At 48.7% G+C, this 23,557-nt stretch overlaps 1 protein-coding gene across 3 annotated transcripts; it reads left to right on the top strand.

The window, feature by feature from the left end:
• ppp1r9ala (protein phosphatase 1 regulatory subunit 9A-like A) lies at positions 1-23,496 on the top strand. Of its 3 annotated transcripts, XM_031559389.2 has the most exons (20): positions 5-312; positions 874-2,881; positions 11,547-11,679; positions 11,982-12,102; positions 13,037-13,141; positions 13,608-13,734; positions 14,411-14,572; positions 14,803-14,856; positions 15,197-15,426; positions 15,595-15,691; positions 15,842-15,980; positions 16,459-16,610; positions 17,079-17,406; positions 17,664-17,721; positions 17,816-17,887; positions 18,298-18,502; positions 19,629-19,673; positions 20,570-20,686; positions 21,331-21,519; positions 21,792-23,496. In XM_031559389.2, the coding sequence occupies exons 2-20, from the start codon at positions 1,028-1,030 to the stop codon at positions 21,954-21,956; spliced, it is 4,353 nt and encodes a 1,450-aa protein (XP_031415249.1). In that variant the 5' UTR covers positions 5-312; positions 874-1,027; the 3' UTR covers positions 21,957-23,496. The 3 variants fall into 3 exon arrangements, with proteins under 3 accessions (XP_031415259.1, XP_031415249.1, XP_031415255.1); XM_031559395.2 differs by lacking the exon at positions 19,629-19,673 and having other exon boundaries at positions 6-312; XM_031559399.2 differs by lacking the exons at positions 19,629-19,673; positions 20,570-20,686; positions 21,331-21,519; positions 21,792-23,496 and adding an exon at positions 18,729-19,603 and having other exon boundaries at positions 1-312.
• The last annotated feature ends 61 nt before the right edge of the window (positions 23,497-23,557 follow it).

Below are 23,557 nucleotides of genomic sequence, written 5' to 3' on the forward strand. Positions count from 1 at the left end.
ACGCCAGTTCCAGATTCTCTGGAGTGGCTGCGCAGCCATGCAGTCATGAAGGGGGTTGGGGTTAACAGCCCAGGAATGTGTTCGTGTGCGCGCGCTCGACCTTGTCTGATCGTGTTGCGCGCCAGATAGGAGCGGGTATGCGCAGCGGTACGACAGGTTTGTGTGTGTGTGTGTGCTTGTTTGCTGTACAAGAACAGAAATCGTTGGAGAGATAATGATGGCGGTGAAGAAATGACAAGTTTGCAGGATAACTTTCAGGAAGTAGTAAGGAATATTCAGTTGGCTCACAACGACAATGAAACTGAAGTAAAGGTAAGGTTATCAAGTTGTCTCATTGGTTTTAGTTCAACTCTCGATCGCTAAAATTAAGCGCACACACTAAAGGCTAGCAAGTTACGCATGTGTGGTCATTCAATTAAACTTTTTATCCAACGTGTCCTCATACAGAAGCAAATGCTCTAGTGGCGGTTGTGATTTGAAGGTCTAGTGTGCTGAGGGATTTTGATCTTCAGAGACGTACTAAGCCTTGAAAACACAAAGGTATCTCATCCGCATACTGAGCGGTAGAACAATACACTTTGAATCGTGGGTAAGGTAACTTCGTGAAATAACGTTACTGTATAATGCGCTGTGTGCGGCTGTGAGTAGACAAAACCGACATTGGGAGAGCTCCAACTTTTAAACACGGAAAATCAGTTACTCGAACTATGCTACTTTCTATCGCATTGAGCTGATTTGTAATCTCTGCTTAGTTGAGTAGCCTGAATCGTAGTGGTTTTGGGGGATTGTGAAAAAAATACTGTTGTTGCCAAACCGAGTTGAATCGGAGTTGATTATTGGTAACCTAACGCAATTGTGTTATTTTCTTTGTAGATGACTGCCGTCTGATTTGAAATTAGGCTATGCGCAAAGCTATCCAACCACATTCATGGCGCTGAATGATTAGAGAGGAACAGAGGACGGCAGCGATAGCAACGGGGCAGGATAACACTCGGACTCATTCATTTCCAACCTGCAAAGCTTTAAAATGATCAAGGCAGAAAGCAAAGGAGAGAGGAGCCTGCGAAGTGCTTCCCCCCACAGAAATGCCTACAAATCAGACTTCCATGCAATTAAATGCACATTTGATGGCTCGAAGTCCGACGGCACCCCTAAATCATATGCAAATGGATCCAGCGACTCCCGGGAGGACACGAGGGGGAGGCCCTTTGGTAACAGAGTTAACAAAATTAAGAACATTTTTCTTCAGATGGATGGTCAGCAACAAGATATCCAGGAAACAAATAAAAGTCTTTTGAAAAGTGACGCATCCCCAGTCGTCTCCCCAACAAAATATGCCAGCAGCACACAGAAAACCAGCACAAGCACCACCCCCACCCCCACTAGTCCGGAATCTCTAAGTTTGGACAAAATTCCCAAAGGTGAAGAAACGGAGATCGATAAAGTGGCTTTAGCGGAGAAATTCTCGGTGACGAGGAAACTTTTTGAAAAATGCGTCAAAGAGCCATCGGCTGAAAAGTCATCCCCAGGCAAAGCGTTTGGCCGACTGTCCCAGGGAAGCGTTTCTGATGAAGTCAAAGGTAGCAGGAAATCAACAGGCTCTGCTGAGAGTAATGCCAGCAGTGGCAAAACTGAACACAGTCCAACTTTGCTTGCAAAAACCCCAACAGATGAGAGAAAAGATGGGGAAGAGGCAAAACAGGCACACAGGCTGTCATTAAATGCTGGCCCTATATCCAGGAGACTTGAGAACTTCATGGCTGATAGTGACAGTGAGGAATCTGTGAGAGCATCTAGTAAAAGCACAGAGAGCGCAGTGAAAATACGAAGCCCACTTCAATGTTCAACCCCCATTTCATCTGCAAGGGACCACTCCAACAAACCTACTTCTCCAGTTGCTGATGGCATTAACAAACCTACTTCCCCAATTGCTGATGCATGTCAAAAAGCAACATCTCCTGTTGCCAACGTGTCATGCAAGCCCTCGTCTTCAGTTACTGGAGGGTCCAACAAAGCAGTCTCAGCCAGAAGCAGCTCAAGTGAGCCTACATCCCCCAGCGGCCAAAGCTCTTACAAGCGCTCATCATCAACAGGTGAGGGCATTACTAAACCATCTATAGGCAGTGATGGAGTCAAGGCATCCAGCCCACCCCCACGGGAACAGAGGCTCCCCCAGGCACATGTGGGTAGCTTGTACAACTCTAATCGGACCAAGACCGACACCACAAAGAATGAGGGGCATGTGGTACGAAGTCCTTCCACGGAAAAGTCGCCTGACCAGGCCCCAGCACTGGACCCAGCTGGGGCTGGGATGGTCCGTGCTGAACTCGTGGTGGTCCAGAATGAGTCGTCAGAGAGCGACGAGAACGAGGAGGTGTGCTTGGAGGACGAGGTGTTTACAGAGTGCAAAGTGCAGAAAGAGCTTAAAGCTGCAGGACCCACAGAAACTCAGGGTGAAGCTCCAACAGACCTGCCCTCTCCAAAGGAGACAGAGGTCACCAAAGGGTCTGAGGTGGGAAGCAGAACACCAGAGATCCAACATGGAGGGAGAGAGGAGTTAAGAGAGGTGACTGAGACTGCTAGGCACACTGGTAATCACCGTGAGGAGGAGGAAGAAGAGGGGGAGGAGGGGGAGAGAAGTGAGCATGAGGAACCAGCGGAAGAGGATAAGAGCCTGGTTAAGAGCTCACCTGTTGTGTTTGGCATTGAGAATGCAGCTTTTGTGGACGATAAGGATGTGGAGCAGCACGAGGAAGAGGATGAGGACGAAGAGCAGGAGGAGGAGGAGCCATGTGAGCAGTACGAGGAAGCCCCCGGTCTCTCTGATGAAGAGGACCCGAATCCTCGGAGGAAAGTTTTCTTCTCTACTGAGTCAATAAAGGTAAGCAGAAACATTTGTTGGATATGACAGCACAGTAGGCCTTGTAGTCAGCCTGAGGTTGAGTTATTGCTTTCATTTCAGGAAATGCCAACGTGTTACCCATTTATTATGTGTCACATCTGTACTCTAATGGTGATTTGCAAGTGACAAATCTTAACAACACCAGATGTAGAAGCGGTCATTTCCTGTGGTGTTTTTCAGCTGTTGCTCTCTGCAAACCATGTTGAGGAAATCTGTTATCAAGATGTGCCTGCCAGTTTAATTAATAGAACAATTGCCTCTCCTCTCAACGGTACAGGCACACAACACATCCCATCTCATTTGGGAGGTCCCGGGCCTGTGTTTGGGCTGTTTATGGGAACCATTATTGTTTTGGCCCTTGTTATGGCTCTTGGATGGTCAAATATTATCTCAAGAGTTTGGAAGCTTCATGTGTGGGACCCCTGAGGAGATTCTTATAACTAAAATAGTCTGAGTCTAAAAGTCTGAGGGCCACATCTTAATCATATTTACTACGGGAACATTTTATGCCATGGACATGTGTTTACAGGGTGTATGTCTGGAATGGCCAGTGGGGTATTTTTGGAATGGTTGTTAACATTGCTCTGGGCCCCTCTGGGCATGAATGACAGCAGGGCTGAGGGAGGACAGTGAGGAGGGAGACGACTACGCTGGTATGAGGAAGTGGGCCTCGGAATCATGTGGGCATTGTCAGCCTTTGACATATGCAGAGCCTCCTGTAACAAAAGGCCCCCTGGCTCAACGAGTGATTATATATCTGCGTACAGTATGTCGACATACCGCAGGGCTGCCATTCAGGATTGCTGTTGTTATTGTCAGTGTGTTGGGAGTGTACCAAGTTGTGAAACGCATAAACAAGTCAGCAAGGTGTAAAACGCATAAACAAATACTTTCCATCCATCGATGTGGAATTTTTGTTGTTGTTTTGTTTTGCTTTTTCTATGTTGGCAGTGAAGCATACAATAGCTGCTCTTAATTAAAGGCCAAGCCTGTGCCTATGATTGTAGCACTCTGCCGTTTACTGTCACTTTTCTGTGTGTAGGCGCAGAACGCTCAGATAAACCCCTACTGAGCCGTGAGGCGTGTGGGGGGGGGAAGGCTCACACCTCGCCCTGTCATTACACCCAGTCATCAGAACTGCCCAGCTGTGAAAAAACAAATTGCTTTTACGGGGCCCTCGGCTTGGCCCACAGCACCCAGTGTTTACCCAGGCCCTGTAACCTGTCCGGTGTTACCCCATGGCCCTGCAGCAGGCAGCCGATGCCCCAGTGACCGCCTGGCAGGGGGCTGAGAGTGAGCTGTAGGGGGGAATGGGTGGGGGAGGGGGTCTGGCAATGCTCTGGAGCTTGGGATGTAGTCATGACAGTGAGTAGGTATGGGGTGGACATAGGAAAATGCCATGTACTGCCCTGAATCCATGGACTAACAGATTAAGCAAGAGCAGGAGGCAGTGGTTATGGGTAGGCAGCGGGGGTGTAGAGAGGCACCCATCACCTTTGATGTTAACATGCCTGAAGCATTGTAAAGCTGTGCTTTGTGTGTTGTTTCTTGTCTTGGGTGAAATGTGGCTAGAAACAGTAGTCTTGTCCCGGCATGTGCCCGGGCATTTGTGCAATAGTTCCCACATGCCATCTTCCACCACACTGGGAGAAAAAAGAAAGCTTACGCTTGACTTGACGACTTGTCTTTTGCATGCACGGTCATTGAACACTGACGTGTGCTTGGAGGTGTCAAAATATAGTCTTCTAAAGTAGAGCTCTTGAAACTCAATCAGTGTGCTGTTATGTGCTCACGGTTCCTGTTAAACCATCATGAGTTTGGTATTTAAAGTCAGGCCTGACCTGACTTTTTGGATGTTCTATTCTTTGTTTTTGCTCAGGTGTGTGAACAGTTGTTTTGTTTTTTTTTTTTGGTTGTGAAGCATTCAGTCAAAAAAAAAAAAAAAACAGAATCTGGACTCTGCACTGTTGTTTATTGTTTAAAGAGTTTAAGATGTTGGCACTGGTCTGTACAGATACAAATGTCCAAATGTCAGAGATCAGCTCAAATTCAGTTCGTCTCACCAATTTCGAGCCAGATGAGAGTGTTTGATATACAACAGCCAAGTAAACATCGATAAGGATGCTCCAGGCTCCAGACACAGTAGGTGCCCCTATTTCAGGACCACGTCCATCAGTGGAGTTACCCAGTCTGCTATGGCCTGAACCCTGTGTCCCTGTCCCTGTCCCTGTCCCTGTCCCTGTCCCTGTCCCACTCCCAGAGAGGAAGTGCCTTGCGATCCGGGTCACATGGGCGACTCAGGCAGGATTAGGTCTCCGAGTAACCTGAGATCTCACTGTAGAAAAGAGCTGTCCTCAGAGAAAGAATGCTCCTCTTTGTCAAGCAGCCTGAGAGCTCGGGCTCTGAATGTGTCCCTTGATCACCACTTCCATCTGCATGCCTTACACATCCATAGATCAGGGAAGCCATGCCATACCAAATTCAGGATATGCCGGCTTACGGTACGGACGGATTTAGGTTTGAAACACACACACTCCCCTTTTTAAATGGTTTTATCTGCTTATCGCCGTCCCCGGATATTTGCTGTAGTTATCGAGGCTAAGAACCTTACTCCAGGGAATCCCAGCTGGTTTCTGACTCTTATCGCCTCTGTTATCACAGTGCAGATATAACAGGGCCCAAATGAAACGATTTCTCCTACAGTTTCTTGTGTGCTGTGATTTCATCATCAATGACTGGTTTCCACGTACTTTTCACTTTTATTTATTATTATTGTTATTTGTCCTCACTGCGTGTTGGCAGTGATACCAGTGGCCCTTATTACGCTTTGGAAAATGCTGCAGAGAGACAGATTTGCATCCTCTGCATTAGCGTGCTGGTGTGATCTCTGTGTAGAATTAATGGATTCCCTCCAGAGGGGCACAATTTAGTGGGTCAGTTGCAATACTATGGGGCGATGACATCTGCCCAACTGTTGCTGTAAGGTCCTGCCTGGGCCCTCAAGCCTGCTTTTAAACCATGCAAACAGCGCACATATTTGTGCTCCATATGGCTTATTATGGGGTTTCAGTGGAGCATGCATTCAGGGCATACATTGCGGGCAGCTAAAGGTTGAAAAGCTCTCTAAAGGGTTAAAGCCTCTTCTATGGAGCTGGAATTGTTTTTCTAGGTGTGTCCTAATCTGTGGAGAATCAGCAGTGTGGCATGGCACTCCAAATATGCCCCAACCTTCCCCAACAAGCCTCACTAAACAGACTGGGAGTGTGTCTGTGTGGGAACACAGTGTATGTGTGTATATGCTGGAATTCCCATTCACCTTGAGACCTACTCTGGGTGTCTGAAAGCTATATTGGGCGCAGACGACGGCACAAGGTGTATTCTTCCTGTTTACCAAGTCTCTGCTGTGCTTGTGTTTATGAGTGTGCGTCTGCTTGCGTGCGGGGCGGCTCATTAGTTTACTGTCAGCAGACAAGGGCCATTGTTGTGGATGGCGTGCGTGTGTGTGTGTGTGTGTGTGTGTGTGGGTGTCTATGCGGCGTGGTGGTGGGGAGGGAGCCGCCCGACTCCAGGAGGAGACAAAATGGCAGGAGCCGGGGCTCTGCACCTGCCATACGGATCCTCCCTCTCCAGCTGCCACCAGGAAGTAGCACACCCTCCTCAGGGTTAGACAAACACAAAAGGGCTCCGATTCGCCACATGTATGCAGAGGGTGTGACTGGGAAAGGCTTCTGCTGGAAGGGCAGCGCTACTGTTTACTTCAGTTTGTGCGTGGCGTGCTACATTCGAGAAGAGGTTTTGCATACGCGCATCTGATAGATGATCAGTGAAATGTTTTGTGTGTGTCATTGTCTGCACCGTTTTTTGGGCTGAAGGTTTCTGCAGCGCAGGCTATGGACGCTAGGGAGGTCTTTGTGAAGTGCATTGAGATGAGAGGCCCCCCTGCAAGACCTCATCTAACCCCCCCCCCCCCACAATCTGTACCCCTGGGGCGCCTCAACTTCATGCCCAGAAAATTAATTCAGCAGGCCAGATTCAGCCCTCAGATTACTCATGTATGTGGTCAAACCTGAGTCCTTTAGTCATGCTGCATGGGCCTGCTCTCATACTATTCATTCTTTCTTTCTTTCTTTCTTTCTGTCTCTTTCTCATTCACTAACTCTTTCTCTGTGTCTCTCCCACTCCCTTCCTTCCTTCCTTTCTCTCTCTTACCCCTTCTCTCCCTCTCCCTCTCTGCCCTCTCTCCCTCTCTCTCTGCCCTCTCTCTCCCTCTCCCTCTCTGCCCTCTCTCCCTCTCTCTCTGCCCTCTCTCTCCCTCCCTCCCTCTCCGTCTCGTCTGTGTTTCCTCTGAAGTGTGGAAACGGGAGAGGGCTGCCTGAGTGTGCTATGGGCTAGTGGATCAGACCTGCCCTGCTCCTCCTCCTCCTCCTCCTGGGCTGTTATGCTTTCCATTTCCTACCTCTGCTCATTCTTATGGAGGCCAGAGGAATGTGTCAGACTCGCTCCAGCCCCTCCCACGCTAACTGGCAGTGGAGACGGTGCCAAGGTCTATAAGCTGATGCCAGCTGGGCACCGGGACCAGTACAGCCCCATATGGTATGGGCAGAGGCCTCCCTTTCATTCTGCTGTCTGTTGGAGTGGCCTCAACCACTAAGACAAGAGGCCAGTTGGCACTGTGTTGCATGTCGCCATTGTGAGAGTGAAGGTGATTGTCATACCGCCTTAACTGGCATGGTAATATATATATATATATGGGTGGTAGCTGACTGGTGCTGCCCAAAGACAAACCAGAACAACCTGTACGCTATAGCTCTTTCTAGAGCACTTTGTTCTAGACCTGCTGGGAATTTGATTTGTTGTCTCCATTCGTGAGGAATGTCTAACTAGAGAATTGTTGGATTACATGGTCAAAGTGCGTTCATTATGAGGACAAAGTCCTTGTCTGCCCCGTAGCGTCCTGACAGGAAGGGGCGGGACTACGGCCGCCGTCTCTGTTTACATGAGTAGGATGGAAGCCGGGTCCCTCTGTCTCCTGTCTGTCTCCTGTCTGTGTCTCTCTCTCTCTCTCCTGCTCTCTTTCTTATACTCTTGGCCTCCTTTCACTCCTCTCACTTTCCCTTACCCTTCCTCTCTGCCTCTTTCTTCCTCACTTTATCCAAATAGTCTCTCTCTCTCTTTCTCCCTCTCTCTCCCACAGCATGTTTTGATTTGTTGTCTTTGTGGAGCTGCTTACATTACGAGCCTCCCCACCGCCCCAGTCCAATCCTGCGCTCTGCACTCGCTTTGCTTTCCTGGCTCGCGCTCCTTTGGTTAGCCTCACTCTAAGCTGCTGACTCATTTCCCACTGAGACGCTCTCTTTTTAAGGATAGAGAGGGAAGAGATGGGGGAGAAAACTAGTGATGTATTAATTGTGTGTGTGTGTGTGTGTGTGTGTGCAAGCGCAGGCGCAGGCATGTGTGTGTGTATACACATGTGCACACACATAGAACCATACTTTAGAGTGGTTGAAGGTAAACCCAAAGCAATATCCATCCCTGTAACTTTGAGAAGGGGGGGTGTCTCGCCCTCACACACACACACACACACACACACACACACACACACACACACACACACACACTCATATGCGCCCACACACACACACCAGCCATGGAGAAAATGAAAATAAGAAGCAGATGGGGCTGTGGTTTGCCTGCCCACATCACAGATTGCACTGAAGCATTAAAGAAACTGCAGTGGAACTCGAATGGAGAGAGTATGAGCACCACTCACTCACTCACATACACAGAATTTCCAAACAGAAAAGGAAGGGATGGAGCTCTCTGATTGTACTGGATTTAGGGGGTTCCCCCCATAGTCCAGGGGAACGGCACTCGTAGTCGTTCCCCTGTAGCGTTTGACGTCACCTACCTTCCAAATCAGGCCTGCGGCCAGAGATAAAGGTAAACAGCTGTCCTGCAGCGTAACTGGCGGTAGCGATAACAACAGTGGGCTGGGTTGTGTTTTTCTGGGCCTTTAGAGAAAGAGAGAGAGAGCGAGCGAGAGAGAGAGAGAGAGAGAGAGAGATTTCTGAGCCTCTATTCTTGTGATGAAGACAGCGACGGGGCGATTGGGTTTCGGCGAAGAAAAGGGACATTGTTCAAAATTGACGGCGTATTCCATGGCAACAGGAGAGTCGAACCGAGGGGGAAAAAAAGAGAGAGAGGAAAACGCACGCAGAAGTGTGAGCAGAGAAGCCGTTTGTAAACCACAGGACGTGACACTGGAGCACAGCACAGCTCCTCTGTACACTCACACGAGTATATTAATGCCAACCACAATCTTTTTTTCTCACCCACTTAATGGCATTTCTTCCTCCAATGTGTGCTTTTTTTTTATAGTTCTTTCATTATTTTTCATGGGTGACCCAAAATTAAACAATCTGTTGTCTTTCTAATGAGCAAACCATACCAAACCCGAAATTAAAAGCAATAAACGTGGTGCTTTCAGAACCACATTTTACAGTGTTTCTCAGCCGTAAAATGAGAGAATAGAGCTGGGGTTTAATGATGTGGGTTCCTGGTGACCTGTCAGCTGAGACTGCCTGGGCCCCGCTGGGGTGAGGCTCAGACGTGTGACGACCGTGAGGTGCCTGAAAGGGGCAGAGCGCTGGAGCACTGTGTCCCCCTGCGGAGTGGAAAAGGCCACCCTTTGAGAGCAACACCAGTTAGGAAGACCAGCAAGGGGGAAGTGGTGGACATGAAGACTGAGGCTGGGCCAGGAGCACAAAGGATTGTGGGACTGTGCTGTCAAGTTCCGGCTGAAGTCACTTTCCGGTCAGGAGGAGGAGGAGGAGGTGGTGCTGGTGGTGCAGCCCCGTCCCTGGGGAGAGGAGCCATATCACTCCCTTCCTCCCACTACACTTCAGAGCAAAACAAAAATCTCAGTGTTTTTTTGGGTTCTCTGTGTTATCTGATTTTGCATGAGCATTGTCAGAGTGGAGACGGAGGGAGGGAGTGGGGTGAGACGTTGCCTTCGGTCGCTCAGGTCCTGACACGCTCCAGGATGTACAGCTCCAGACGGTGCGCCCCAGAGTGGAAATATTTACAGAATTACATCATGTCTCCCTCCGGCCTTCCAAATCAGTCCTATAAGCTCACCAAGCTTTCTCTCTCATCTGATCTGCCCATGAGAAACGATTTTTAAGCTGCAGTACCATCTGGGAAGCACTTGGACAGCCACAGCCTCAGTGATCTTCAGCGTACAGACTGTAAAACTGTAAACCTCAGTGTGGTCTTGGGACAGCAGTGTCCCTGATCTAGGAGAAGAGCAGTTGGAGGGAAACACTCAAAGGTGCTCCATTCAGATTCACTGAAATACTCCCAACATGAGCTTTTATGTGGAAATATAAACACAGCGATAAGATTCAACAGTTGCCAAGGTTCCCAACCGGCTGGATGTATGAGGTAACATCGGCTCAATGTGTGCCATGGCCACTGTTATTTTAACGGCGCTCCAGTTATACGTTGTACCTCGTAAACAAGACAAAGCTGTGTAAACTCCGGTCAGGAGTTCGTATCCTGGGTTTTGACCTGGAGAGAGCAGCTATCCAATCACTCAGATCTGTGTCATCAAGACCTTCGAGTTCTTTCTCTCTGTCCCTTTTTCATCCCCCTCTCTCTCTCTCTCTCTCTCTCTCTCTCTCTCTCTCTCTCTCTCTAAACAAGGAGAGAATTTTACTAATCGTTCACACAATCTACAACTCCGACCGCCCTCAGGACCAGGTTATCTGTGTTTGATTAGCGGAGCACCGTGTGGTGAGGTCACCATACCTCCCTGGGTGTGTCTGGTTGAGGAATGACATGTAAGCAGTTAGTAGGCTGGTAACTCATTCACACGTGGCCATGAGCAGGCCTCTCCAGCTGCTCTCTGTATAATGTGTTACCCATATGACTGAGCCTCCTGGAGTAAAAGAAAAATGAACCAAGTGACCAAGTTTTTTCCCCTCATGGAAACAAATGGTTTAGGCTATTTGGCAACTGCTGTTTGGCAATTACATTCCTTCGCTTTATGTTAAGAAAATAAGCGGGTTCTTTGTAGCGTCGGGGACGTATCACCTGTCATCTCCTCAGTGTATTGATCCTCCACATCCACTTGGCTCTGCTCCTCCCCCAGCTGTGGCCTACTTTCTCCTGCGGGGGCCCCAGTGCCAGGGAAAGCAATTCGGCGCCCGTCCGGGAAAGGAGCTCCGTCCGCTCCAAAGCAGAATCTGAGAATCTGAGCCTTGGCAGGCCCCAGACATCTCCATCATGTCACGTGGGACTCGTGGATCCTTTAAATGCTTAATGAAGCCGCTTTAACAGGGCGCCTTTGTGTTCACCGGCGGTTCCAAGCGTCGGTTCTGTTTGCAGTCAACTTTTATAGAGACTTAAGGGTTCATTTCTGACCCCAGACAACAATAGTGGACACACTTCGATGACGTTGTGGCCACAGGACACTGGTTTAGATGGCTTCATGGCCCTACTCATCAAACTTTAATAACATGGGCTTGGGCCAAAGTATATGTACACTAGGGTTTGTTGATGCTGGAGCTCCGTGTTGTGGGGCCACAGTGAAGGCTGTGTGTTCCCCGTGAAGCGGCTCAGCAGCTGTGTGTCTGTTGTGCAGGTGTTCAACACCTACTCCAACGAGGAGTATGACCGGCGCAACGACGAGGTGGACCCCGTGGCAGCCTCGGCTGAGTACGAGCTGGAGAAGCGAGTGGAGAAGATGGACGTGTTCGCGGTGGAGATGGAGAAAGGTGAGGTGGACACGCGCTCATAACTGCAACAGCAATCTACAGATGCCTCACATTCATAGATCTCATAACTGCAACAGTAATCTAAAGATGCATCACATTCACAGATCTCATAACTGCAACAGTTATCTAAAGATAACTCAAATTCATCTTCAGAATTGAACTTTAAATTGTGATAGCCAGAGAGAAGAGATATCAGCATATGATCATTAGATCATTAGGATGGAATCTTCTTTGAAATAGTTTCACCTGGATTGTTCATTCATTCAGATTATTCCCACTATGTTTCCCTTCCCCCCTTTCAGGTGACAATGGCCTGGGCATCAGCATCATTGGAATGGGAGTGGGGGCGGATCAAGGTCTGGAAAAGCTTGGAATTTTTGTGAAGACCATAACAGAAGGAGGAGCAGCTGAGGCGGACGGGCGGTAAGATGCTCTGTCCAGCAATAGAGGGGGGAAAAGTGGCGGGGGGGGGGGGTTGAGGGTTCAGTGGTTTCCAAAAGCAGTAAGCTATATCCTCCCACGCGTCTCTCCTCATGCTCTCTCTCTCACCCTGTCTCTCTCACCCTGTCTCTCTCACCCTGTCTCTCTCACCCTGTCTCTCTCACCCTGTCTCTCTCACCCTGTCTCTCTCACCCTGTCTCTCTTATCCTGTCTCTCTCACCCTGTCTCTCTCACCCTGTCTCTCTTATCCTGTCTCTCTTAATGAGTCACTCTCTCTTTCTGTATGTGTTTTTCTCTCTCTCTCTCTCTCTCGCTCTCTCTCCCAGTAAGAAACAGGGAGTGCCCAGATGCAGCCGTCATGGCACTCATTATCTTCCCCCGTCATTCAGAAGCAGCTCATTGTAGTCAGAAGTGGGGGGGGGTAACACATGCCTTATCACCCCCGGAGAGGCCATTTCCAAACAGCCAGCTGTATTTATAACCTTCAGAAGCAGCAAAAGGAAAATAGCTGCTTCCTCTTCATAGGGAAAACTTCAGTCAATCGCTGGCTTTGTTGTGCTGCCAGCAGTAAAGGAGCTCTTCTCTGCACACACCCAGTAGAGATGCTACACATGATAATGCTTAGCATTTACTCACTTTTATATAATGTTACATGTAACACAGTCTTCTGGCCTGGCTGATCCATGAATACATGGTGTATGTTTTTATGACTGGTTCAAGTCCTAAGGAGCTCCATTCACCTCAGTATCGTGAACTGCATGCTTGCCAGTGGAGCCATTAGCCGTCTCTTCCGTAGGGAAAGTTCTGCGTCTGTCTTTTGGGCTGCCGAGGCCTTCTGCTGCATCATCCCCTGTACATATACTGATGTGAGTGCACTGTGCTGTGTGTGTGACTTTATATCACCTGCTTTGAACAGGATCCAGGTGAATGACCAGATCGTGGAGGTGGACGGCATCAGCCTGGTGGGGGTCACACAGCTCTTCGCTGCCACCGTCCTGAAGAACACTAAGGGCAGCGTCAGGTGAGGCACCAGGCCAGCTGACCTCAGACCAGCTGGAGAGGAGTCTTTTTTCTTTTTTTTTCATCAAGTGCGTGGCGCTAATAACATGTTACAGTTAGACTTGGCTTAGCACCAGCTGATTGTAAATATGCAATTGTATGTTTGGACAAGGAGGTTGTGCATAATCACAGTGTTATTGCACATCACAGCCTTACAAGGCAGTTGACTAACAAATAGAACTGGTTCGTATGTTGACTGCATGCAAATTAACTGCACATTTCTGCCCACGCACACACTAATGTGAACAAGCAGCTCTGGGTAGGTCTCTGAGTCTGCCATATTAGAGTGGATGAAGCCATTGCCCCTGTCACAACAATATGTGTAATGTGGTGTCATGTCAGTCAACCAGGAAGAGAATGGGGGGGGGTTTGTTATGGTAATCCCCTTTTTCTTTTCTTACCTAACCTGTCAATCTGACTCGATCCAGGTTCCTGATTGGGCGAGAGAAGCCGGGCACGCAGAGCGAGGTGGCCCGGCTGATCAGCGAGACCCTGGAGCAGGAGAGGAACCAGCAGCAGGAGCTGGACGATCCCTACGAGCAGTCCACCGAGGAGGTGACTAGGCCCTGCTGGACACACCCACAGTTATTCATTCACACACTCAGACAACCACACACACATACTCAGACACACTGACGGTAAGGTGTGAGTAACACTGAGCTCACCACACCACATTATGAGCAAGAGAAGACAGCAGGACATACAGGCCCTGTAGGACACAGAAAGGTACAGTAAAAAGTAAAATTCTGGAACAGAGACTAGTCTATTTGAATGCCCTTGTACGTCAGCAGCCGTTTTTGGGGAAAAAAATTGAACAAAAATAGAATCATGGGGGTGGATATTTCACTGCTTTGTAGATATGCAAAACAAGTACCACACACTGTGCCGTGTGTGTGTGTGTGTGTGTGTGTGTGTGTGTGTGTGTGTGTGTGTGTGTGTGTGTGTGTGTGTGTGTGTGTGTGTGTGTGTGTGTGTGTGTGTGTGTGTGTGTGTGTGTGTGTGTGTGTGTGTGTGTGTGTGTGTTTGCACCTCAATGCTTGTTTTTCCCTGACCACCGCCCGTGTTTTTGCCGGTGGAACATGCTGATAAGGCACTGTGAGTTTCCTCCTGCTGGGGATGGCCTTGCTCACCAAGAGCAGACAGGCAATGTGGGGGGCACCCCACCCCCGCACAGCGCAGACTGAGCTACCAGGACCCCGCTGATATCAGGCGTGACTTTTTTTTCCTCCAGGACGAGCACTACGAGGACGAGGACGGGGAGGACGAGGACGGAGTCCTGGGGTCTAGCTTCGGTGGGCGGAGCACAGTGGAGGTGTTTGACCTGCCGGAAAATGAGACCATGTTCCTGCCCACCAACATGGACGCCGCACAACTGAGCTTCAAGTTCAAAGAGGTAGTTTACCATTTGGGAGGAGGACCACCGAGAGAGATCTCTAGTCTCAGACTACCTCTAAAGATGCATATCTGCTCTTGGGAAGGAATAACTCATGTGTCGTAGCTATCATTGGAGCAGGACAGTTGGTTTGATTGTCATCAGTGGCTACATTCCACACATATTGTTTGAAAGTAAAGAGTCTTTTTTTTTTTACTTTTTTTAATTTAAGTATTCTCTCCCTTCCACAGCTGCAGATAAAGCATAGCATTGCAGCAGTTGAACTAACCCAAATAAAAGAAAAGGTAAGTCTGTCCTGGTATGAATCCTTGTTTGTGTCTTCACTTAGGGTCTTTATTAAGTCGTCCCACTCATTCTTCAGTGCCACAGGATGGGGGGGGATCTGTTTGGTGGAGATGGGGCTTTTAACAGCCCTCTCACAAGCTTCCTTCCAACACTGACATTAATTGATTTCAGTCAGTCAGTCATCTTTATCCAAATGTGACTCATGAATGCACAAATCAAACACTGGTAGACAGTGTTCTAAATGTACTCAGCTGTTGCAAGGCCTTCAGTGGTTTGGCAGTTCTAACTCCAACTGTTGTGCCTGAAGCAACCCTTGTGTGTCTTGTGACTCTTCCATAGCTGCGAGACATGGAGGAGGAGAAGGGGTCATGGGAGTCCAGGGAGGCCGACCTTCAGGAGAGCATCGACGAGAACAGCGAGAAGATCCAGAAGCTGGAGAAGTTCTGGCTGGAGTCCCAAGCCCTCTGCAAGACAGTGAACGAGCAGCTCACGGAGACCCAGAGCCAGTACGAGGGCCTGGACAAGAAGTACAACAAGGCCAAGAAGCTGCTGAAAGACTACCAGCAGAAGTGAGCGCGCTTGGTTCAGTCCTTTTGAGCTCGAGAGGCAGATGTTTGTTTTTGCTTTGCCTGTGATAAATGCAGGGGAAGAAATGAATGAGATTGCGGGGTGTCGCTTTTCCGAAAGCCCTTTGTGTGTACCCAGCCTCATTCAGGCCGTGTTTCATCTCCTTCCAGAGAGATCGACTTTGTGAAGCGGGAGGAGGAACTAAAGCGAACGCTGGATGAGAGAGAGGCTTGGTACAAAGCCCAGCTGGAGATCCTGCAGGAGCGGGTGAGGAGGGTTGAAGGGTGTGTGTGTGTGTGTGTGTGTGTAACCTGCCAAGAGCAGTGCTGTGCAGCCGAAACGTCTTTAAGAAGCACTCCTTAATCATTCCTTCTTTCCTGCTCTATTCCGTCTCTCTTCTCCCCCCCCCCCCTCTAGTTAGCAGCGTTGGAGTCGAACGCTTTCTCATCTGAGGGCTCCGCTTCCCAGCACTCGGCACTGGGGGAGAGGCCGTGGAGCGGCCAGGAGGCCGGGGGGCCTGTGGAGAACACACACTCCTCAGACTCACTGCTGCCGGGTAGGAGCCTGCTCTCACCACAACCCTTAATGAGTGGAGCTGGAGCTGGAGCCAGGCCCAGTGTGAAGCGGCTCACTGGCACCCCGACAGGCTCTCTCCCATGGTTCCTCCTGTATTACAGGCCGTAATGTGATGAGCGAGAGGAGCCAGTATCGCCAGTCACTACACATAATGAGGCTTACATTAACATACAGCGCTTTCATAGCCAAGGGGCTTTCGAGCTAGTGCTGCTGAACAACACTTGGAGATCCAATTAGATAGAGATAGGTGCCTGGAGAAGCAGTGCCAGTTTTTGACATTAATCATTTTCCTAGAAAAGGAACTTGTCTTTCTAGAGAGCATAAACATCTTGACAACATGGTGTAAATTTATTGGAAATGAGAAGTAGTTTTGCAATATACATGAACATGCGCTAGTGTGCTGGGGGACCTGGTGTCAGTGTCAGATATCAGTGTTTTAATGGGTGAATTGTATACAGATGCCGACTGGTCCGAGGTGGTGCCTGAAACGGAGCGTCTGGACACCAGTGCTCACCGTGCCAAGGGCCAGCTGGCCCAGAAAGCCAAGAGGCAGCCTCCATCACGCAGCAAACTGAGAGAGACGTTTGGGGCCTCGCCGTGCCCGCCAGAGGTCAGTCCAGGCCTTCCTCTGTCCTCTAGGTTTCCACACTCGTATACTTTCTATCATTCGGTCTCCTTGCCAGGTGTCATAGTACCCTTAAAGGTGCACTATGTTGATGTTTGTCAAAGAATAATATATAAAAAGGATATCATTCTAGTGACATGATAACATTATTTCCTAATATTGGGATTTTTTTTCTCCACTTTTTAAAACTTCACATTAAACTTCACATTTCTGTTGGGCCTCATATTTCATGCACCATAGAATGCACAGCAGACTGCAGAGACTAGAGACATATTATTGGAGATCTCGAAGCCTTTTTTAGTATAAAAACTACTTACTGCAGCTTTATAATTGAGTTAAGCCTAGTATATGTCCAGTATGACCCAATGTACATCAAGGTCAGATCCCTTTCACTGATTGGGTAGAGCGGTGGTTGGCTGCAGCTGAGGCCTGAATGGCTCTTTCTCCCTGCAGGAGGACGAGGAGGACGAGTCCCTGAGTCCCGAGGTACCCCGCCTGAGGCGGCGCTCCATCCAGGAGAGCCTCTCTCTGCCGGTGCCCATCTGCGGCCCGTCTGGGAACGGGCAGAAGGAGGAGGGCGCCGAGGAGGTTGCCACTGCCAGGGGCACGGCCGATCTGTCAGGCTCCCCGTCTCCACCGGGCAACCAGCGGGCCAGCATGGAGAGCGGAGACAGCGGGAGTCTGTCCCCTCCCAAAGACACGGCCCCCTCCAGCTCGCCCTCGGGATTCCTGAGGAACGTCAAGAAGAGGGAGTCCAAGGGCAAGGGCAAAGAGAGCAGAGGTGAGGGCAGAGCCACTCTAGTGCTCCCTGTCTCTAAGCTACGTGTCCCACTTATCCACCACTGATCAGCCACTGCCTCTGTTGGATGAATCAACTGTAAATCATCCCAGTTTGTCTTGGAAGGCTTATTATGTTCTCTGAATCAGAGCCATAAATACAGAGGCCGGCTCCGTCAGTCCCAGCATAAAAGCTACCCTTGGTGTTTTTTGGCTGTAACAGTCGTGGCTCCTTGTGTAATATATGTGTCTTTGTTTCAGAGGAGTTAAACGACAGCTCATCAGCAGGGAAACCAAAAAGACGATTTCCTGACTTTGGGTAGGTTGTGGTCAAGTCATGAGTCACTCATTTGAAATCCCTCAGATTGGGGGAAGAGAACACAGCTAAACTAGGTGTTGTTGAATATCTACAGAGGCCTGCGGAAGTCTGGGGGAAAAGGGAAGAGGCATGACAAAGAATCCGTGAGAGTGTCATTGGACAGCAGGTAGCCACTCTCTTTATTCATCTACATCAGGGGTGCCAAACCCATTTTCACCCTGGGCCACATCAGCATTATCAAAGGGCCGGTAGTTAACTGTAATACCAGAGGTGTCAAACTCATTTTGGGCCACATCAGCATTATGGTTGCCTTCAAAGGGCCGGTTGTAACTGTAATGTTCTCACTTTAGTGCACATTAGGTCATCCTTTTATGCACATGTATAATATTTCTCAGTCTGTGTTTATTTTTTTAGGTTCTGTTTGAATAGTTTGATCAGTGCAATTCTTGCCTGGTCTCCTTTCTCCCAATTGATAAACAATTCAACAGAATTTAGAATTTGCAAGACTGCTCTTTAATGTGATGCATTAGCTGCCCCTGTTGTGTACAGACGTACTGTATTTTCTACGATCCCCAGGGGTTCAGCAGAGTTGCTGGAGGAGTCCGGGGGCAACGTGTCCCCGACGGACTCCATGTCCTCCGTCCCTGCCTCCTGCATGCCCTTCTCCTGGTTCGGTGATAAGGACAAGGACCGGGACAGGGACCCGTTGTCGTCCAGCAGCAGCCTGCCCTACTCCACCACAGAGACCAGCAGCGAGCAGAGCCAGGATCGCAAGAACAAGGTGAGAGGAGCCGCACAGGCACAGGCACAGGCACAGGCACAGGCACAGGCACAGGCACAGGCACAGGCACAGGCACAGGCACAGGCACAGGCACAGGCACAGGCACGCTCACACCACACACAACTGATCCAGAATCAGTCTCTTCTAAGGAAGGGATAGATGAAGGATGACCAAAATGGGGAGAAAAGTTCAGATGTGCTCTAAAGTAGGGTCTTGGATGTCATAGGGATTGCAGAGACTGCGGTGGAACTCTGGGCTCAACAATCCAGTGTTGCCTTTGGCAGAAAGTTACACCAGTGGAATTACTTTGGAGGAAGAAAAATGATCATTCCTGCTGTCAGTCGCCCATTGCGTTCTGTGCCGTGTCCAGGGAAGCATGAAGCAAATTTGAGGGGAGACTTGACCCAGAGCAGAGCAGAGTCCAGGAGAGCCAGGCGAGCCGAGTGCTCAGGGCGGAGCTGTGATGTGCTGTCTTGCTGAGCTGACCCCTCTCAGCCTTTTTTTTCTGGCCCGCTCTACCATGACTTGGCTAGAAAGGAAGACGGTGATTCACCGTTCAGTAATCCACAGTTCAAGGGGTAGTTTCGGCCGCCTGATGGAAACGGCGAACAAAGCACAAATAGTTGCCGTGGCGGGCAGCTGGTGGTGTGTGAGGAGGACTGACCGACGCCGGGCCGGGACGGGGCCAGAGCCTGACAGAGTCCGAGTCAGACACTCTCAAACCCAGGAAGAGAGTCTGACCCCTGTAACCATATGGAGGCTCTCATTAATCAGAGAACTGGGAGGAGGGGGGCAGACCGAGAGAAGGAGAGGACGGGGGAGTGAGGGAGGAATGGGGGGGGGGGGATGGATGGAGGAGGATTCGTTGGCTCTCCAGTGGCTTAGCAGACACAGAATTATCCCCCATTTAAATACATCTGCTCCCATAGGCCTGACTAATGCAGCTGGCATCCACGGCAGGCAAAGCCCCACTCGCGTGGGGAGGCGTAAAATGGAGGCACGACCCCTGATGAATGTCTGATTAATCTGAAGTACATTGTGTGATCTTGTGTCCCTTAATATCCTTGTCCACAATGATTGGCGAAGGCCCAGTCCTGTCACTAACACTGTCCCTCTTTCAAAACAGACAAATCTCTCCTGGTCTTCTTTATTCAGTCGCTCCTTAGATTTGGTACAGTATCATTCCTGTGTTTTCTTTCAACTCTGTGTAGTTGGCTAGAGTGTAGCTTGCCTAGTTTTCACTATAGTGATGTAATCATGCAGTAGCCACTACTAATGACAAGTGCACATGGCTGGAGGTTCTGGTGTGCTCATCAGTGTGAACTGCTCTTGTGTGAAAGGAGAATATTCTTTATTTATTTATTTTTAAATGTTTTGCAGTAAGCGCACCCAGTCATTATTTTATTTTAATTGTTTTTGTCTTTTATTGTATTTTTTTCGTCACCCACTTTGTTGTCACGCTTATGCTTCTTTGAGTATGAAAGCCCATTAGCCTTAGAGAACCACCCCATCAACAGATGTTTGGTTTTTCTCATCACTGCCGCAGTCCGTTTGAATGCCGCTTGGGATTTGGAATGAGATGATGTGCTACAGTAGTGCTGTAGTTGTAGCTCTTGTGTCGTAGTGTGTGATGTGTGTGTGTGTGTGCTGTGATTTAGCTTGCCATAATGCCTGTACTCTTTGACTTTGATTTGAAGTTGTTTTGATAAAGTGCCCAGGCAAATCAAGTTGGCCCTGTTAACCAGGTTATTTAATTACAGAATGATTTATTGAGAGATCAAATTGTCAGGAATAAGACCAAATCATTTTTTTATTTAGAATGACTAATATTTAACAAGATCCTAACACAGGAAATATGTTTAAACCGCTGTCGTGCCGTCGTGTCATGCGATTGCCATAGTTCTCTGTAAACAACAGGGCCAGCATGAATGGGTAGCTGCTGTGTCGTCAGTGTTTCAGACACATGCCAGTCTGTCCACTATAATGGATGGTTCATGGCAAAGCAATTTCCCCCATTATTAGTTCGCTGTCTTAGTTAACAAATCTCTTGTCTCCCACTTGTTCCAGAGTTTATCTGTTTTAGACGATTCAAACGCTGGGAGTCCCAGTTCAGACTTGACAGGGTTAGTTGCTGAGCCCAATCTCTCTGGGCGTTCGCACACTCTAACCTTCTCTTCCAATGAGGTGAGTGGCTTCCAGAAATTGCAACGATTGCTTCCTGTTTCTGTGTGTGTGTGACCCAGGCAAAAAGGCATCCGAGGTGGCCTTACCCGGGAAGGAAGCCTCTTAGTGCATGTTTAATGTATGCCGTTCCTTCTGTCCTGCGGCCTGACCCAGGGGTTTAAGTGTGGGGACTACTAAGTGTTGCATGTTGGCTGAGTTGCCTGTCCTGCATCCAGGTCCATCCCTGTACTTAGCTCAGCTGGGCCTCCGGAAACCACCTTCTTGAGGTTTCATACAAGTATTAGACATTTTCATATTCTCAGGGTTATTATTTCCTTTGTGTTGTGTATTGGTGAGGCGGTGTCTCTGTGCATGGTCATGAGAAACTCGCGCTGCTCCCTCTCGTGTGCATGACAAGACTAGCCTGAAGTTATAGGAAAATAGTGGGACAGAAAACAATAGATACTTTGGTTGGGTGTTCTGTATGCTTGCGCTATATTCTAGACTGCCATGAATGAAGTAAGTGTTTAGAACAAATGATGTATACATCGCTGTGGCATAGCTGTACATCAACTGGTGCTTGAACACATTCCTTGTGGGTGTCATGTGAACATGGAGTGTCAGCTTCTGTTTCTAGGTTCACAGCATGTCGTTGTTATCTCCAGACACTAGACGACGAGCCTTTCCCTGTGGGGAAGGACTATCAGTGGCAGAACCGCCCCGTGCCAGAGTGGACTGTCCAGCAGGTCTGCGTCTGGCTCATGGGCATGAACTTGGACCAGTACACGGCGGAGTTCACCGCCAAGGGTGTGGACGGCCAGCAGCTCATGAACCTGGACAGCGACAGGCTCAAGGTGAATAGAGTGAGGGAGTGAGAGGACTTGTCCAATTTAATGACTGATTTAGTTTTTACTTCCTGGGCCTGAAGTCACAGGGCCAGGAGGCCCCACATTCACCAACTTCAATCTTTTGAGTGCAGGGACTACTGCTGTGCCATATTTCAAAATGGTCTCATGTCTTGAGTTTCTGTCATGCCTTGACTGCCACCTTATGGGCATCTGAAAAACATGCATATCGGAAACTACTTCACTTCCACCGCATTATCCACTATGCTTTTCCTCCACAGGTCCTGGGTGTTGCGAGCCAGAGCGACCGTGCCACCATCAAGAAGAAGCTGAAGGACATGAAGAAGGCCCAGGAGAAGGTGGAGAAGCAGCGGGAGAAGCGAGAGAAGGAGGCGCGCCGCAGCGGGAAGCTGCCAGCCGCCAACACCACGGACTCCATCTGCTGAGCTTCGCCCGCTCCAGCGCTCGACTCACAAGGACCGGCCTTTTCCCTCTGGTGCTGCTGTTACACACAGAGCTTACCTGTTTCATACCCCCCCACCTGTGGATGAAGACCACTTTCGCCAAGTGGCAGTGAATGACGGCATGGACAATCAAATCACTATGGCACATGCATTGCCACAGTTCACCCCGAATATGCAACTGGCGTAGGGTTAGCGGTGCTCCTAAAGCCATGCCAAGGTTAGAACCCAGCTGTTAGCCACAATTCCACAGGGTGTTTTTTATTCTAGTCTGGTCGTGCCAAACAAGTGCTTCTTGCCCAACCGCCCTCACTTTCCCATCCCTTCATTCTTAAAACCCAAGTTACAATAGACAAGTGTGCTTAAATTAGTCAAGTAAACCCCGCTTCACAATTCCAATGCAAATTAAACTGCAATCTAGCTCATCAAAACATGCTTCAGCCCAACCCCAGTGGAGGCTAATTAATGTATTGGAGAGAAACTGCATGTATGGCAAGCTGTGTGTGAGCGAGTGAACGAGAGAGAGAGAGAGCGAGCGAGAGAGAGAGGAGTGAAGAGCAGAACCATGCCTGGTGGCAAAGGCAAACGTTTTGACAGGTTAAGCAAACTTTTATGGGGGATGTGTAGGTGTAGATGATTGTTCTAAAGATAATGTGTTGACTAGTGGACCAAACAGAGAGACTTGTATTTGACCTAACCACTGTAGCCTAGGGCTTACCAGCGGAAGAAGCAGGACTTCCTTATTGAACATATTACAGACAAGCAGAGTTCCATAATTGCACACACAGCCTCTGATAATTATGGATTTTGCCCTGCCTTTCAAATGTTTTTATACATTATTTTTGCTAGAACAACTTGCCTGTGTCCATGTACAGATCATTTGTGTTGCTGGAACTTTTGTACAGTTAATGAGGAAAAGCACTATATTGTCTTTTGAAGAGACACATGGGGAACATGGTTTTAAATGTGTAAATCGATGGTTTTATATATAAGCTTATTAACTGCATACCTTTTAAAAGTGAATTACTGATCAAGTTGAGACTTTTCTACATTTTCTACTAAGTAGAATAGCCTGTTGTGTGAGACCTTTTTATAAACGGCTAATCACAAAAGGGTAGTTGGAGATGATCCATCATCTCACCTTGTTGACAGTGCCTGCTTTGCCTTGTTTGACCTGTGCAGCTAACTAGATCCTGTATAATCAACTAAGGGTACCAGAATATATTACTGTATCGTATCATTCGTTCAGATGCATAACAGTACTGTGAGAAGACCGTCAGGATAATGACCGTGTGGATGATTTTTTTTCTCCAGTGTACTCCTAAATGCTATATAGGTAGCCTGTCTGCACACAAATATACTTATTCGCTATTCTGTGTTCTGTATTCTGTGTACCACTTTACCTGTATTTTGACGTGATAACTGACAATGGGATGATGCCCTCCAGACCACAACAGGTACCCTGTTATTCCTCTGGTACAAACAGTACAAGCTGTGCGAATTAAACACTTTATTTGAAATTTGAGAATCTTGTATAGCCTTTGTGTGCTTTTGCTCAATGAGCTAAGTGTGAGTATGCAGACAAT

Source organism: Clupea harengus, chromosome 2 (assembly GCF_900700415.2).
Source record: "Clupea harengus chromosome 2, Ch_v2.0.2, whole genome shotgun sequence".
Taxonomy (NCBI): domain Eukaryota; kingdom Metazoa; phylum Chordata; class Actinopteri; order Clupeiformes; family Clupeidae; genus Clupea; species Clupea harengus.

Excerpts from the sequence above, each read along its gene's own strand:
- ppp1r9ala (XM_031559389.2), top strand. The coding sequence starts at position 1,028 with ATGATCAAGGCAGAAAGCAAAGGAGAGAGGAGCCTGCGAAGTGCTTCC. Across the intron at positions 11,680-11,981 it reads CGCGGTGGAGATGGAGAAAG|GTGACAATGGCCTGGGCATC; the intron begins GTGAGGTGGACA and ends CCCCCCTTTCAG. Across the intron at positions 20,687-21,330 it reads TAACCTTCTCTTCCAATGAG|ACACTAGACGACGAGCCTTT; the intron begins GTGAGTGGCTTC and ends TGTTATCTCCAG.